The sequence below is a fragment of the Lutra lutra genome, chromosome 1, assembly GCF_902655055.1.
Source record: "Lutra lutra chromosome 1, mLutLut1.2, whole genome shotgun sequence".
In the NCBI taxonomy this organism is placed as follows: Eukaryota; Metazoa; Chordata; class Mammalia; order Carnivora; family Mustelidae; genus Lutra; species Lutra lutra.
In genome coordinates, this window is record NC_062278.1 from 13,610,510 (window position 1) to 13,625,045 (window position 14,536).

The following is a 14,536-nucleotide window of genomic DNA, read 5'->3' on the forward strand; positions in this document are numbered from 1 at the left end:
GGCTTGCTTACCTAAGAAATAAGGTTTGGTACCTCCAAGTGAAAATGAATTAAACTAAATTCAGATAAAGTTTCTGGTATGTGACCTGCAGCTTTCTGTTGTCTTTTCCCCCTCCCAAGATTTCTTGGGTTTCTGGAGAACTGATTAATTTACATGCTTTAGTTTCCTAGCTAATTTGGTATAATCCAGTGGCTAAACGAAAATACCCTCCATTTATATAATTTGCTGTCCATTTCAGTTCTTTAACTTGTCCTCTATTGTGCTACCATGAGCCCTTTGGACAAAAATGGTTTGTGAACAGAAGAAAATGGAAGCACAGAGATTTCTCCTTATTTCTAGAAATCTCTTTCTGATTTTAATAAATTGTTTCCCCAGTACTGGAGATTTGGGGGGGAGGCAGAGGAAGAAGAAGAGAGAGAAATCTTAAGTGGGCTCCAAGCCCAGCGTGGGGGAAGGGGGCGCCATCAGACGACCCCGAGATCATGACCTGAGCCGACGTCGAGAGTCAGACGCCTTAGTGACCGAGCCACCAGGTGAGGCGTTGCGAATACTGGAGATTGTTTATGACTTTAGCAAATTCATTTCTCAGTTCTGTGAGAGATACCAGGTGGGAGAAGACACACAAAGTGGTGGTGAGGGCTTATTTAGAAACTGGAACCGTAGCTCAGTTGGGGAATATGAGTTTGACATTTCTGCTGGGGTTCTTAATGAGTTCAGTTGGATAAAGAGACTGGGATGTGATGAGACTTTACTTCCAAGTATCAATTGCGAGAAAATAGAGCTACAAAACGATGTCTATTCCTAGTAAGTTATTTATAATGAAATCCTCATCAGACTCCTCTTTGTCAACTTTTCAGCTGTACAAAGAAATTGAAATTTGCCCAAAAGTCACTCGGAACATCCAGATTGAGAAGTCAGATACGGCCAGTGATAATTATGGTACGTTTATTTTTCTTTGATCTTTGGTGTTTTTCAAGTTAAAGCAATTCCTGGGTAAACATGCACTTATTTACAATTCAATAAAATGCCTTTGGGGCCTGTTTAGAACAGATAGCACATCTGGCTTCTGTGCTCTGCAGAGCAGCCAACGTCAGGAAAAAAGAGATATTTACTGTGGGTACGGGGAAGGCTTCAGCGTAAATTTCATAACCTTAATCAGCAGGATTCAACTGTCGTACAAAGGAAATGCCTGTATCGGGAATAGATTACTTTATCTTGTGGTATATGCTTAGTAATGAAGAAATGATCTTTTCACACCTCTCTCCCTCAGATATACTCATTATTCTCCCTTCTCCCACAAATCATGTGAAAGGAACTCATTTTGGGGTTGAATCGGGGGCTCCCAGGATCACCCCTAGAGTTGCTGATTCACTAACACGACCCAGAGGACTCAGCATATAGTCCTACTCATGACCATGACTTATAACGGAGAAACTAAACAAAGCAACATCGATAAAGGGGAAAGGCACACAGTGGAGTTGGAGGAAACCCAGTTCAAGCTTCTGAGAGTCCTCCCCCAGTCACACAGAGCATCCTTAATGTCCCCAGCAACAAGTGGACAGTGCCTGGGAGCCGTGGTCCAGTGGGGAAGCTTGTTGGGAGACTCAGTGCCCCGTCAGCCACATAGACACCCTTGCCTAGTATGCAACAGAGGCTCAGACTCCCAGGCAGAAAGCAGGTGTTGGGCGTAAACCATATTATTTGCACACATTCGAGGCCCAGGGAGCCCTGTGAGGGCAATGGGAACCCCAAATCCAAGTCCCCGGATGCCAGCCAGGGGCCAGACGTGTGTGCAGGCCTTTCGAAGACTAGTGCTCAGGGTTGCTATGATAACGCTTCCCCCTGCTGTCGCCCACATCCTGGCGTCGTTGACTAGATCATCCCTTCCATATGTTTCTGGCTGCTTAGCATCACGCCGTGTGATTGGAAAAGCAGTGGAGCTGGTGCTTCAGGAAAAGACGTGGGGAAATCCATCCCGCCATGTTAGTCAGGAGCGGCGGGCTTGGCTGTGAGGTAGCTCCAGACAGGGAAATGCCTTCCTAACTTCACCACGCATCCGTCGTGGGTTGGCTGGGGCGCTCTGTGTGGTCCTCACTCCAGGACACGGGCCCTCGGCCGCTGCCACCTGGGGCATTGTCCGCATCTTGGCAGGGGGGAAGAGAGGAGGTGGTAAGCCAGGCACCGTGCACCCCAGCTTCCTCCAGGGGGCAGGGAAGCGTAGCCCTGCTCTGCGCAGGGAGGAGGAGAACCTGGAAAGCCGGAGGGAAAGACAGGAGCCTACGCTGTATGCTCATTTACGGTTTCTCCCTGAGTTCAGTTTTTCAGCTTTTTAGCGTCTGAGCATCTTCAGGTCCTTTCCTGCACAGCGGATGGCTCGGTCCTTCCGCACTCACTTCTACAGGTGCCCGGTCCTCGTCTCCGAACGCTCCCGAGGCCACCTGGCTTAACGAAGAGAACCTAATTTTGAACCCCGGTCACTGGCATGACACCTTCCTGCTGTTTACCTCTTGACCCTAGAACTAAAGATGTCGTAAACCCGGAGGATGTTTTTGATGGCAGAGGATAAATGTCTGTGAAGGGCTTATTATGCCTCAGAAGCATGACCTTGGTCATTAAAGCAGTTACTGGGAGCGGTGCTATAAAGAAGCATCTGGGTTCTTCAAAGGAAGATGCACCGTGCACTCTTTTCTCTTCAAGCAGCGAGAAGCAGGAGAGGGCTGAATTTCAAACTCCTGATATGGAACTCTAAGGTTGACTGGTACTTGGACTCAGAAATGGGGCATAAAACTGCTGTACTTGTTTTATATATATATTTTTATTGACATGACTCAACCCACTTGGATTTCCATGCTGAAGGTGTTATAGCGCATCAGACATCCGCCTGGAACGTCTTGTCAGCCGCGCTTCTCAGACCGTCTGATGTCTTCAGAAGCAGGGTTTTTGTTTCGTTTTGTTTTCCTGTCCCCCGTGGACCACTGCTGCTTTTGTAAACGCATGGAGGTGTGCCAGGGTCACACGGCGGGGTTCTCAACGCTTAGTCTCAGTTTCTGTCCTTACGCGACTGTCAGCAGCCAGCTGCACTGGGATCCTGGATTGCACATTCTAGAACCTGCTACAGGGGCTACTCTGAGTTCACGTTGGCATAAGGTCTTCCAACCGCGTATTGATTGAGAAGTTAAACAGTCCCCCAATCCCGAGAGGCCTGGTTGCCTCTGACCTCAGAACCACCAGCGAGTGTCTAAATTCATCGTATCTGTATTGAACCCCAGCATCCAGGAAGGGTGCCTTCCTGCTGTGTCCCGAGCTTGGTATGTGTGAGGGTGACTAGCGCGCGCCAGCGTACGAAAAGCTAGCTACAAGCCACATGCTGCCCTCTGTCTTAGAGCACTTCAGGGAGGGGAATAGCACCTAATAATCCAACTGATGGAACCACTGGGAAGATTCGACGCTTCCTTAATACCTCCCGGTTGCCCTTCCCACCACCTCGGGCTGCAGGGTATTTGCAAACCTCGTTGAAATCAGTTCAGATAGTTACGAGATGAAACATGATCTACTCGGCTGCCTTGAAATCGCCTCGGATGCCTCGACGCATCGTTTAAGGAACATTCGTTCCTTTTTCTCCGGGGACTTCCGCTGGTGTGTTTCCGGTCGTGTGAACCGTTTCTGTCAGAGGTGCCTTCACTTGACCTGTTCTCTGAATTTCACTGTACCCTGGAATCTGATTTTGGGAACTTCCCTGCTGTTTCTGATGTTGTCATGATATTTCTTTGGCTATAAATTTTAGTATGAGGAACCTTCTGGTTGGTTCTCACAGGACTTTGTCACCTTGGTTTCTTTTCTTAGTTTTAATCACTTCCTTCATTCTCGAGAGCAGTACGGCACTCGTGGTGCCTCCTCGTCTTTGTAACTGACAGCCTTCCGAAGGGCCGGGTATGTTGGGCTTATATTCTGTAACTCCCTCTGCCTCCTATCGGCAGTCTTTTGGAGCTACTTTACATTCATCTGCTGGGAATTAGATTGTTATTATCCTCTTTAAAAGGAAAAAAAAAATCTCGACTGTACTGATTAACTGTTAAAATCAGTGTTCTTTAGTGACCTCAGAATAACCCAGCTGTAGGATGTACCTTATTTTCTTTGTATCTGTCAGTGTCGAAGATGGGTATAAATCCCTCCTCCCCCGAGGGTGCACTTCACTGACATCTTGAAATGGAGGCTGCTCTTGGGGACTCTGAGAGCCCGAGGTAGGGTCTGCTGTGCAGCCGAGTGAGGGGAGAGCTGCCTTTCTGAACGCTGAGAGGGGCTGCTGTTTGCTTAACGCTAAATGGGTGTCTTTTGATAGGAATTCCAGCGCAGAGCTAAACTGCTACTAACTTTGTGCACATTGGTTTCCATTTGCCTGATCTTCCAGAAAAAATTGCTAAAGCTTTCCTCAGCAATTCTATCACAGAGATTCCCCACCAACTTGGGGTGTCCGATCTGTTTCGCAGAGCCTTATTTGCCCAGTGCCAATTTCATGGTCAGCTGAGTCTTTGTTATTCTCTCTTGGTTATTAAAAAAGAAGACCAAGAGAAGAGGGAATGGGGCAGAGGAACAGCTCAGCCTTCTCTACTGACTTTGGCTTAAGGAGGCTTGGATCCTGTTCTCCACCGTCCCCTGTTCTGGTAACTTCCATTCAGGCGGCTTCTCCCCTAGCACCTTGGCATTTGTTGCTCACTTTAGTTTTTTTTTTTTTTTTTTTTTTTTTTTAAATATATTTGACAGAGAAAGAGAGATCACAAGTAGGCAGAGAGAGGGGGAGAAGCAGGCTTCCCGCTGAGCAGAGAGCCTGATGTGGGGCTCAATCCCAGGACCCTGAGATCACAACCCGAGCCGAAGGCAGAAGCTTAACCCACTGAGCCACCCAGGCGCCCCATCACTTTAGTTTTAATAGAAAAAGAAATTTGACCTCAGAACTTTACAGAGTCACAGCATTTCAGAAAGGAGATTCCTGTATTTAATGAATCTTATCCATTCTTTCTCTTGACCTAGCCCCCGGTTCTGCATCTATTCTAACAGATAAGGGAAAAAAAATCCTCTCCTGAAGCACAGATAGATAGAGCTATTTTAAGGCTAATGTCCACGTCAGTAGCTCATGTATAAAATTGTTTTTACTTGAGTGAGGCTTCTTGAACCGTAATCGGAAAGTTGCAAGTGGCTGTAAGAATGGAATTAAAAATAGGAGTGGAAAGTCCTCGGGGTGTGGCCTGTGTTGTCCCCATCTGAGGGAGTTATGGTACTGGAGTGGGCGAGGACAGTTGGTAGTTTTGCCCGTGTGTGGGTATCTATTTCCTGGTCCTGTGAATGAAACAGAAAAATACATATTTGTTATAACATGGCCTGAAAAGTCTTGATGACTCCCGGGGTCCCCATCCTGTAATTAGTTCTTCTGTTGTTGTTATTTGCTTATTTGTTCTTTAAAACCAACGTGGTTTTTTTCAGCCTCAAGGTAATACCTATATAATGGAATTATTTTTCACCCAGACCTGAATGATGTCAGATCTTTACAACTGCATTCATTCCCATGGCTCTTTTAGGGGTGTTCGTCCGAGTTTTACTTGAGGGAAAGGTGGTACTGGTTGGGACCTTGCACTGGTGGATCAGAAGGAGGGTCGTGTGTGTGTGTGTGTGTGTGTGTGTGTGTGTAAGTAATCTCTACACACAACGTGCCTCTCAAACTCAAGATGCCAGGATTAGGAGTCAGCTGCTTCACTGACTGAGCCGGCCAGGCACCCCGATCAGGAAAGAGTTGTAGTGAGACTCTCTAGAAACAGAGGTGACCAGGGCTTTGGGTCACAGAGGTGATCCAGTAGCCCCAGGATCAGGAGTGTCTCAGATCCCCTCTTTCTCAGAATGTAACAACCCCAGGATTAATGAGCTAATGGGCTTTGGGCTCTGGAAGACTGGACAGGTAATAAGGCAATGTTAAGATCACACATTAGTAGAATGTGAAATCAATCCATTTCAGTATAAAATAAGATTTGTCAAGTGAGTTGCTACTTAATCCCATTTGCAGAATTTTATTAAACTAGTTGTCAGTACAACAATACATATGGTGGAACACATACCGTACAGTTGTCAGGTGTAATGTATTGTATAATGTATCGTAGGACAAGGATTGGCTAAGAAGAGTCAAGAGGACCCAGGTGAGATAAGCTCATCATTCTGTTTGTGCTGGGGGGAGACAAGGAAGAACAAACACTGGCATTTACTAGCGAGCAAGGTCAAGGAAAATAAAATCGTCTTCCATTTGAGTTGATAGGTAGTTGGTCTGAGGATAGACGTACCTGGTAAGACTAATTTTTACAAGTAGTGACTTTTTTTTAGAGTTTTCCAAAAATACATTTTTCTGCTTTGCAAAAATAATACGAACAAGGAAAAACAATTGCTCCAAACTGTAACCAAAAACATTCAACATACGTCTTTCACAGCGGGTACTTCCTGCTGTTTGGTAAACATTCAGAAGGTGTGAGCCCTACCATTCTGGCTTCTGTGTTTTCTAGGGTTTTCACTTTCCTCTGTGGAAGAAGATGGTGTTCGAAGGCTGTACGTGAATAGTGTAAAGGAAACCGGTTTAGCTTCCAAGAAGGGTAAGTCATTGGCTGTCTTGTCTGTTTGTCTGTCCGCCTCTCCTAAATTCCCCTTGTGGTGTCTCTGGTGGTGCAGATTATTTGAACCCTGTGTCATTGAAAACCCTTGGAGGAATATGGATTTTATTCTCTAAACTCAGGTGGGTAAGAAATGTCCCGTTCTTGGATTTTAAATCTGATTCTGAGCCCATGTCCTTGGGGCAAGTGGGAAATTCCATTCTAGTCTGACATGATTGTCTTTCTCTACCAGGCAGGATGGTGTGGAAGTCCTAGGGGGTTTTCCTGAAGCAGCATTTGGGAACAGCCCCCTGTGCTGGCCCCTCCTGCCATTGGCTCTGTTCTGAGCCTGCAGATCTCCTTCAGAGTGGATGTTGTCTTGCTCCCATTCATGGAAAAATCTCAGCAGATGTTGGGAACCTAGGGGTTCAGGATCCCTTCTTCTTGCCCTGCACAGAGAGCTCTCCTCCGCCCCACCCTGCCTGCAGCCCTACAAGGGCTCACTGGAGTCCGGGTTACTTGTGAAACCTCAGCTCTCTTTCCTCTTTGTGCTCAGAGAGAATCTTTTCAGCCTAGACTTTTTGCTTCCTGTGTTAGTTTCCTTGGGCTACAGTAACAAGTTATCATAAATCGACTGATCAGAAACAACAGGAATTTATGCTTTTCTAGTTCAGGAGGCCTGAAGTTCAGAATCAAGGTATGGGCTGTTTTCCTTCTGGAGTCTCTGAGAGAAAAATCTATTCCCTGCCTCGTCCTTGCTTCCAGGGGTTGCTGGCGGTCCTCGACATTCTTTGGCTTGTGGCTGCCTCCCTCCAGTCTCTGCTCTGTCGTCCTGTGGCCTTCTTCCCTGTGTGCCTCTGTGTCTACTTGGCCTTCTTAGAAGAATACTGGTCACTGGTCTTAGGGCCCATCCTAATCCAGGATGATTTTATCTCAGCTCAGTTACATCTGCAGAGACCCTGTTTCCCCCTCAGGTCACATTCTGATATTCTGGGTGGACATGAGTTTTGGAGGACACTTTCTAGCCCACCGTACTTAGCATAAACACATCACACAGGCAGGCAGGGCTCAAAATCCACCTTTCTTTCATTCTTCTTGTTACAGAATTCTTAGTTTCCATCCAGGTGGTGGCAAAATCATACCTGTTGAATGGAGAAGACCAAAACATCTGGGTCACTTGGCCTGAGACGTAATGCCTTGTGTCTGCCCAGTTAGAGCCGCTGAGTGGGGCGGCCAAGGAAATGGTAGAGTGCCCTCCCTTGCCACCTCCTTCCATGTCTTGGCACAGATTAGCTCTGGTTGTTCATCATTTACGAGCCACCCGTGCAGGTTACCTCGCCCTGTGCTGTAAGCCAAGGATGGCGGAAGTGTGACAAAGGGCAAATAAAGTCAAAGTCATTTATCCACTGTTCTCATGGAGGAGGATTTTCCTTCCATACTTTTCAAGGCCAAAGGCAGCCTGGAGGCCAGGGTCTGCAGGCCAGGGCTTGAGCTGTAGCTCAGCTAAGAGTAGAGGTGGGTAGGGTTCCTTTACCTTCAAACCCAAAGGCTGATTGTTATCTCTTGCAGGGCGGAGAGTGTGCCTGTTGGCGTCAGTGTGGGGGTAGGGAAATGTGCCGCCTCGGCCTCAGTCACTTCCTGTTTTAGTTCTTTGAATCCAGGAGCCCTAGTGTTAGATAAAAACAAATGGTCCTCTGCTCCAGCCCACTGGCCCCGTGTGTCGCCCTGTTCTCTGTAGATTGAAGAGTGATGGCCATTTGGCCACCTGGGTCACGAACACCATCCTAATACCCACTCGTAGAGAGCAATCTCAAGAAAGATATTTAGGTGAAAGGTTTTTTTTTTCTGTTATTGTTGTTTTTTTAATGTTAAGTCTAGCCTCTATGTGCAGACCTCTGGGTAATCACAAAACATTCTCCCCCTTTAGCGTCTGATCCCTGTTTTACCTCATTCTTTTTTTTTTTTTTTTTTTTTTTTTTTTTTTTTTATTTGACAGAGAGAGAGAGAACACAAGTAGGCAGAGAGGCAGGCAGAGAGAGAGGGGGAAGCAGGCTCCCCGCTGAGCAGAGAGCCTGATGCAGGGCTCCATCCCAGGACCCTGAGATCATGACCCAAGCCGAAGGCAGAGGCTTAACCCACTGAGCCACCCAGGTGCCCCTCCCTCATTCTTTTTAGACTGTGCTGGATGCCCATCACCTTCTAACTAAGTCTTATTTATTTTTGGGAGCCACTTTGGGCTTTTGGCTTGTCTTGAGCTAAGGGTTCATCCCCCTTTAATACCCACCTACCCCTCTGCTGGATCTCGCATTGGCTGTACTTACAGAATTGACTTTTTGAACCGCAGTATGTTCTTCTAACACTTCTCTCTGTTCACCTCAGACCTGTCCTTCTACTCTTCGGGTCACCCGAGGCTGGGATCTCGCATCTCACCGGCTGCCATCGACATGTTTTTCTGATGGCTGCACAGCACAGGGCCCAGTTGAGAAAGCCACGTGTGTCTTTCTCAGCATCTTCTAGACGCTTCATTTTGCCACAGCCAGTTACAGGGATTGTTTCTGAGAAGGCCCTGGTTTTCTGTGAGCGAGAAGAGCTTTCCATTTTCTTCTACTGTGTATTAATGAGAGTTCGCCTCTATTGAAATAGATCCTCCCTGTGCTCGATGCTGCTTAATCTCACTGAGCTCATTGTCACTTTTACTTAGGAGGAAACTGGGACTGGGAGAGATTCAGTAACATGCCAACGATCGCCGAGCAGTTACATGGTGACATTGGGACCGAAGGACCCCAGTGGGGCACACCGTGGCTCACTCCTGCTGGGCTGCCCGCAGTCATGTGTTAATACTGAGAATAAGTCATTCAGCCAGCTGCCTAGAGTCGTTTTCTAGGGCTGCTGTAATGACCACGAACTTGCGGGGGGGTGTGTAAAGCAATAGAAATGTATTCCCTCCCATTCTGGAGGCCAGAGGTCTGTGTTCTCTCAGAAGTCTCTAGGAAGAGCCCCTCCTTGCCTCCTCCAGGCTCTGGTGGCTTGGTTCCATGGCCTCCAGCCCCCGTAGCTGCCCCTGTCTCTACCTGGCCCTCTCCTTTCTGTGCGTCTTTTCAAAGGACATTGTCACTGGGTTTAGGACCCACCAGAAAATCCAGCTTGGTCTCTCTCAAGATCATGTATTTAATTACAACTGTGCAGATCCTGTTTTTAATAAGGCCCCATTCACAGCTTCTGGGACATGGGTATATCTTTTGGGGGGGGGTCCCCGTTTATCCTACTACACACTTTGGTTCTACCATTCATAGTAAACCTGGAAGGTCTTTGAAAGAAACAAACTTGGGGCACCTGGGTGAGTGAGTCAGTTAAGCGACTGACTTTTGATTTCGGCTCAGGTTATGATCTCAGGGTCGTGAGATCGAGCCCTGCTTTGGGCTCTGTGCTCAGTGTGGAGCCTGCTTGAGATTCTCTCTTTCTCTCTGTCTCCCTATGCCCCTCTCTCTCTCAAAAAAATAAAAACCCAAACTCATAGATGTTTAAGTGCTTTCTTCTGTTCTTTATATCACCTCCTCTTATATCTAAGCAAAAGGGTTGTCTCCAAGAGAAGACTTCAAAAAACCAAAAACTAACTACCTTTTGCATGGGGGAAATTTTGTATTTTCAACTCAAATGCCATGATGCCAGAATCTTTTACCTAAAAATGGAGTGGTTAGCGTCCCAGAAGCCCACCTTCATACGGGGAAAAGTATTGTCCTTCCCCTGCCATTGCCTTCTCACTCAGAATATCTCTTAGAGTATCTTTTTTTTTTTTTTAAGATTTTATTTTATTTATTTATTTGACAGACAGAGATCACAAGGAGGCAGAGAGGCAGGCAGAGAGAGAGGAGGAAGCAGGCTCCCCGCGGAGCAGAGAGCCCGATGCGGGGCTCAATCCCAGGACCCTGAGATCATGACCTGAGCCGAAGGCAGAGGCTTAACCCACTGAGCCACCCAGGTGCCCCTCTCTTGGAGTATCTTATGATACAAGACAGATGTCAAGTAGTTTGGAAACCTGAGTACAGATGACCAGGGGGTGTGACTTGGTGAAGCTGGGGAGTGAGAATGTCTCTGGGGAAATACTTTCCCGTGGCCTCAGACATGGGATCTGTGGAATCTGCATGGCTTCTCATTTCTGCAGCTCATTCCTTACCTTTCCCTTCATTCACTCCCTTTGTCGAGTTTGCTTTTCCACCTGAATCTATAAAATAAGAATTGGACTCTTTTTTTCCTTCTTAGCTGAAACAGTACTTCGGCTCTTTCCACGTTCCTGTCTGCCCTCTTATTTTCTCAAACTGCTGACATGTTCTCTTGACATCAGGTTGAAATCCCCCAGGGAGGGTCCGTCACAGCCTCTTGTTCTTTGGGTTGGGCTACTTCACGGCTGCTCCTTTGGGTCCCCAACTTCAGCAGCTCTCCCAGCGTGCTTTGCAAAAGCAGCAGAACCTTCGGGGACCTTCCGAGAGATACGCACTCCGAGGTCCTGGTGTAGTTCAACGAAGGGAGGAGGGCGTAAAATGATCCTATTTGGTTCATAGATTGTGTTGGGGATCGAGTCAATTTCTGTGGTCGTGGCCAGAAGTGACTCCCCACATGCTGGTTCCCAAGCTCATTCCAAGGTGGTGATCAGGAGATGTTAGCAGGCTGTGCCACATGTGTGCGCTGTAGCACGCGCATGTGCAAAACTTACTGATTGCAGTGATCAGAGCATTTCTGCTTTCTCCCCCTCAAAACCGAGGACAGTGGCCAGAAGTAGCATTTGTGAGGAGGAATTGGCCGATGCCCAAAGCACAGAGATTTGGGAAGGAGTCAGTGGGTTTGGTCGGTGTGTTCAGGACAGGTAGGCATGCTGTCACATCCGAGTCCAGAACCTTTTGGAACCAAGGCCCTTGTGGTCTCCTGACGCTGGCTGTGGAGGACGAGCCCCCCCATGGACACCAGCGCCGGGGCTGGAGGGCCCGTGACTCGGGAGCCCTGCGTGCCCTTTCTCGGGGCTTCTGTGCTGTCGCGATCTGACTCGTCCCCGCTGCGGCGGCTACTTTAATGTGCATGTGAAATGAAACATTTTCCGTCTCGCGTTGGCAGGCCTGAAAGCGGGAGATGAGATTCTCGAGATCAGTAATCGTGCTGCAGGCACCCTGAACTCCTCTGTGCTCAAAGATTTCCTCGCACAGCCGTCCCTGGGCCTCCTGGTGAGGACCTGCCCTGAGCCCGAGGGAGGCGTGCAGCTGCTGGACTGCCCGCCCCACCGAGCCGACGGCCCCGTGGACCCCAGCGAGAGCCCCCTGGCCTTCCTCAGCAGCAACCCAGGTATGGCTGCGACATGGACCGTGCGGGGTGTGAGTGTGTGTGAGTGTGTTCCACCGGACTGGGGCCAGCAGGCCCAAGATGTGTGAGTGAGATGAGCTGCTTCCCGAAGGCGCGCTTCCTATTAATTTCCAAGGTTCAGGGGACTCGTGTTCTCGTGAAGTAGGTGTCTGGTCCCCAGTCAGCCTGTCCTACACGGACAGCTTCAGCGTACCACTGGCGTTTGTCATTGTGGAGAAAGTCAAATGGGTAGAGACCACCATCTCTTGGCTGTGGATGGAGATGACAGAGACAGAAGGGCCAGGAGGCACTGGAGCTCTGGGGCCCAGCTCTGTCCTCCACGTCACTGTCCCCCAAACCATTTCCCTTCTGCGTGAGAGAGGCCGTAAGTTGCCCAAAGTGGACATGCATCAGAGCTCCTAAGGTCGGCTTCTCTTGGGGTCTCCCGATGTTGCGTGTGAGTGTGAGTCCACACGCAGAACCATCCTGGCCCCAGTGTTGCTCTCTCTGCTCACAGCTTTTCTCCCCATCGCTTTGTAACCTCACGCTCCTCCTAAAAGAAGCAACCAGAATGCTACCTGCCCCTTGAAGCCTTCCTAGTAGTGGGACCTACCAGATCTAGTTCTCTCCTCTGGGTCCCTAGGACCCTCCAAAGACATCTTTCAAGTGCCCTGATCCTATGATACTCTTCTTACTGGCTTGTCTCTCCCTTGTCCCGAATTTGTTTCCCAGGACGAGCGTACATCTTCTTCCTGTGCTTCCCAGGTGCCCCGTCCTCGTTGGGCGAGAGTCAGTGAGTGAGCGCACCACCGGTCAACAGCATTATGTCACTTCCTTCCTTCCCCGTGACCTGATTGTAGAATTGGGGTTGATTTTAGTAAGTTAGGGTTTTGGACTTATTTTCTTTCTAAAACTTGAGTTAAATTTAAAAAAACAAAAAGTCTTCAGTTTCAAAATCTGGGGGTAGGTGCTTGGATTATTCTCGCCCTGCCTGTTGTTTTCAGATTCTCTTCTGAGGTTTGGCTCCATGAGAGTAAATCACTGGCAGAACCCTTGTGAGAGTTTTCTTCTGCTCAGTGGCTGTCACAAGAATTTGGCAAGTTGAGGCTTCAGAAAATTGATGGCACCTATTTCCGTTGACTTCCTTGAATCATTATATCATTTCAGTACCCACATCCCCGTCATGTGTGGGTTTTTGTTTTTTTTTTTTAAGATTTTACTTATTTATTTGACAGAGAGAGAGACACACAGGGAAAGAGAGAACACAAGCAAGGGGAGTGGGGGAGGGAGAAACAGGCTTCCCACCAAGCAGGGAGCCGGATGTGGGGTTTGATCCCCTCACCATCCCCAGACGATCCCTGGACACTGGGATCATGATCTGAGCCCAAGGCAGATGCTTAAGGACTGAGCCACCCAGGCGCCCCGACCCCTATCAGATTTTTAGAACAGGACTCCCACATATGCTTAATGCGGAATGGAGACCACGAAGGCTGTCCTTTTGTGTGACCACGAGATGGCAGCATCGATCCCATAAAACTCCATTTGAGGAGAGCGGTTTCTCTAAGACTTTGAATGAGGTATGTGGTGTTAGGTTGGGTTACTTAAAGGATTTTTTATAAGATCTGGATGTACATACTATGAAAGATAGTGTGTGCACTTTTTTTGAAAATTTTTTTTTCTGTCTGAGCCCTTCCGGTGGGTTATGGATATAAAGCAGGGGTTGGCAGACTATAACCCATCAGTCAAATGCAACCCACAGCCTGTTTTTGTAAATAAAGTTTTATTGGGACACAGTCATGCCTGTCATTTATGTCTTGTCTCTGGCTACTTTCTCACTGCAAAGGCAGAGTTGAGTAGTAGTGACAGGGACCTGTGGTCTGAAAAGCTGAAAATATTCACCATCTGGCCCTTTACAGATAGTTTCCTTGAGAGAGTGTGACTGGAATTGCTCACAATTGGCCCCTTTAAAGGTCATCACTATTTTAGGAGTGTTTCTTCTTTTAAAAAAATTGTGCATGTATGTGTCTATGTGCATTTTGCAAATTTTTATTAAAATTGTTTTACATAGGGGTGCCTGGGTGTCTCAGTCATTTGAGCATCTGCCTTCGGCTCAGGTCATGATCTCAGGGTCCTGGGATTGAACCCTGCATTGGGCTCTCTGCTCAGTGGGGAGCTTGCTTCCCCCTCCCCCTCTGCCTGCCTCTCTGCCTGCTCGTGATCTCTCTCTCTCTCTCTCTCAAATAAATAAATAAATAAGCAAAATCTTTAAAAAATTGTTTTACTTAAAATGTATTTGCATACAAGCATTTTAGAAATACTTGAGTATAGAATATAGAGTATACATATATCGTAGGTGTCCCATCTTTTATATGGTATTTTATTTTATTTTTTTAAAAGATTTTATTTTTATTTATTTGACAGAGTTCACAAGTAGGCAGAGAAGCAGGCAGAGAGAGAGGAGGAAGCAGGCTCCCTGCTGAGCAGACAGCCCGATGTGGGGCTCGATCCCAGGACCCTGGGATCATGACCTGAGCCGAAGGCAGAGGCTTCAACCCACTGAGCCACCCAGGCGCCCCCGTATGGTG

At 47.8% G+C, this 14,536-nt stretch overlaps 1 protein-coding gene across 1 annotated transcript in view; it reads left to right on the forward strand.

Moving 5' to 3' along the window:
- Nucleotides 1-14,536, forward strand: part of TIAM1 (TIAM Rac1 associated GEF 1) — a 383,611-nt gene that overhangs the window by 314,469 nt on the left and 54,606 nt on the right. Inside the window, 3 exon segments of the mRNA XM_047721169.1 lie at nt 858-939; nt 6,540-6,626; nt 11,730-11,954. Coding sequence (XP_047577125.1) covers nt 858-939; nt 6,540-6,626; nt 11,730-11,954 — 394 coding nt within the window.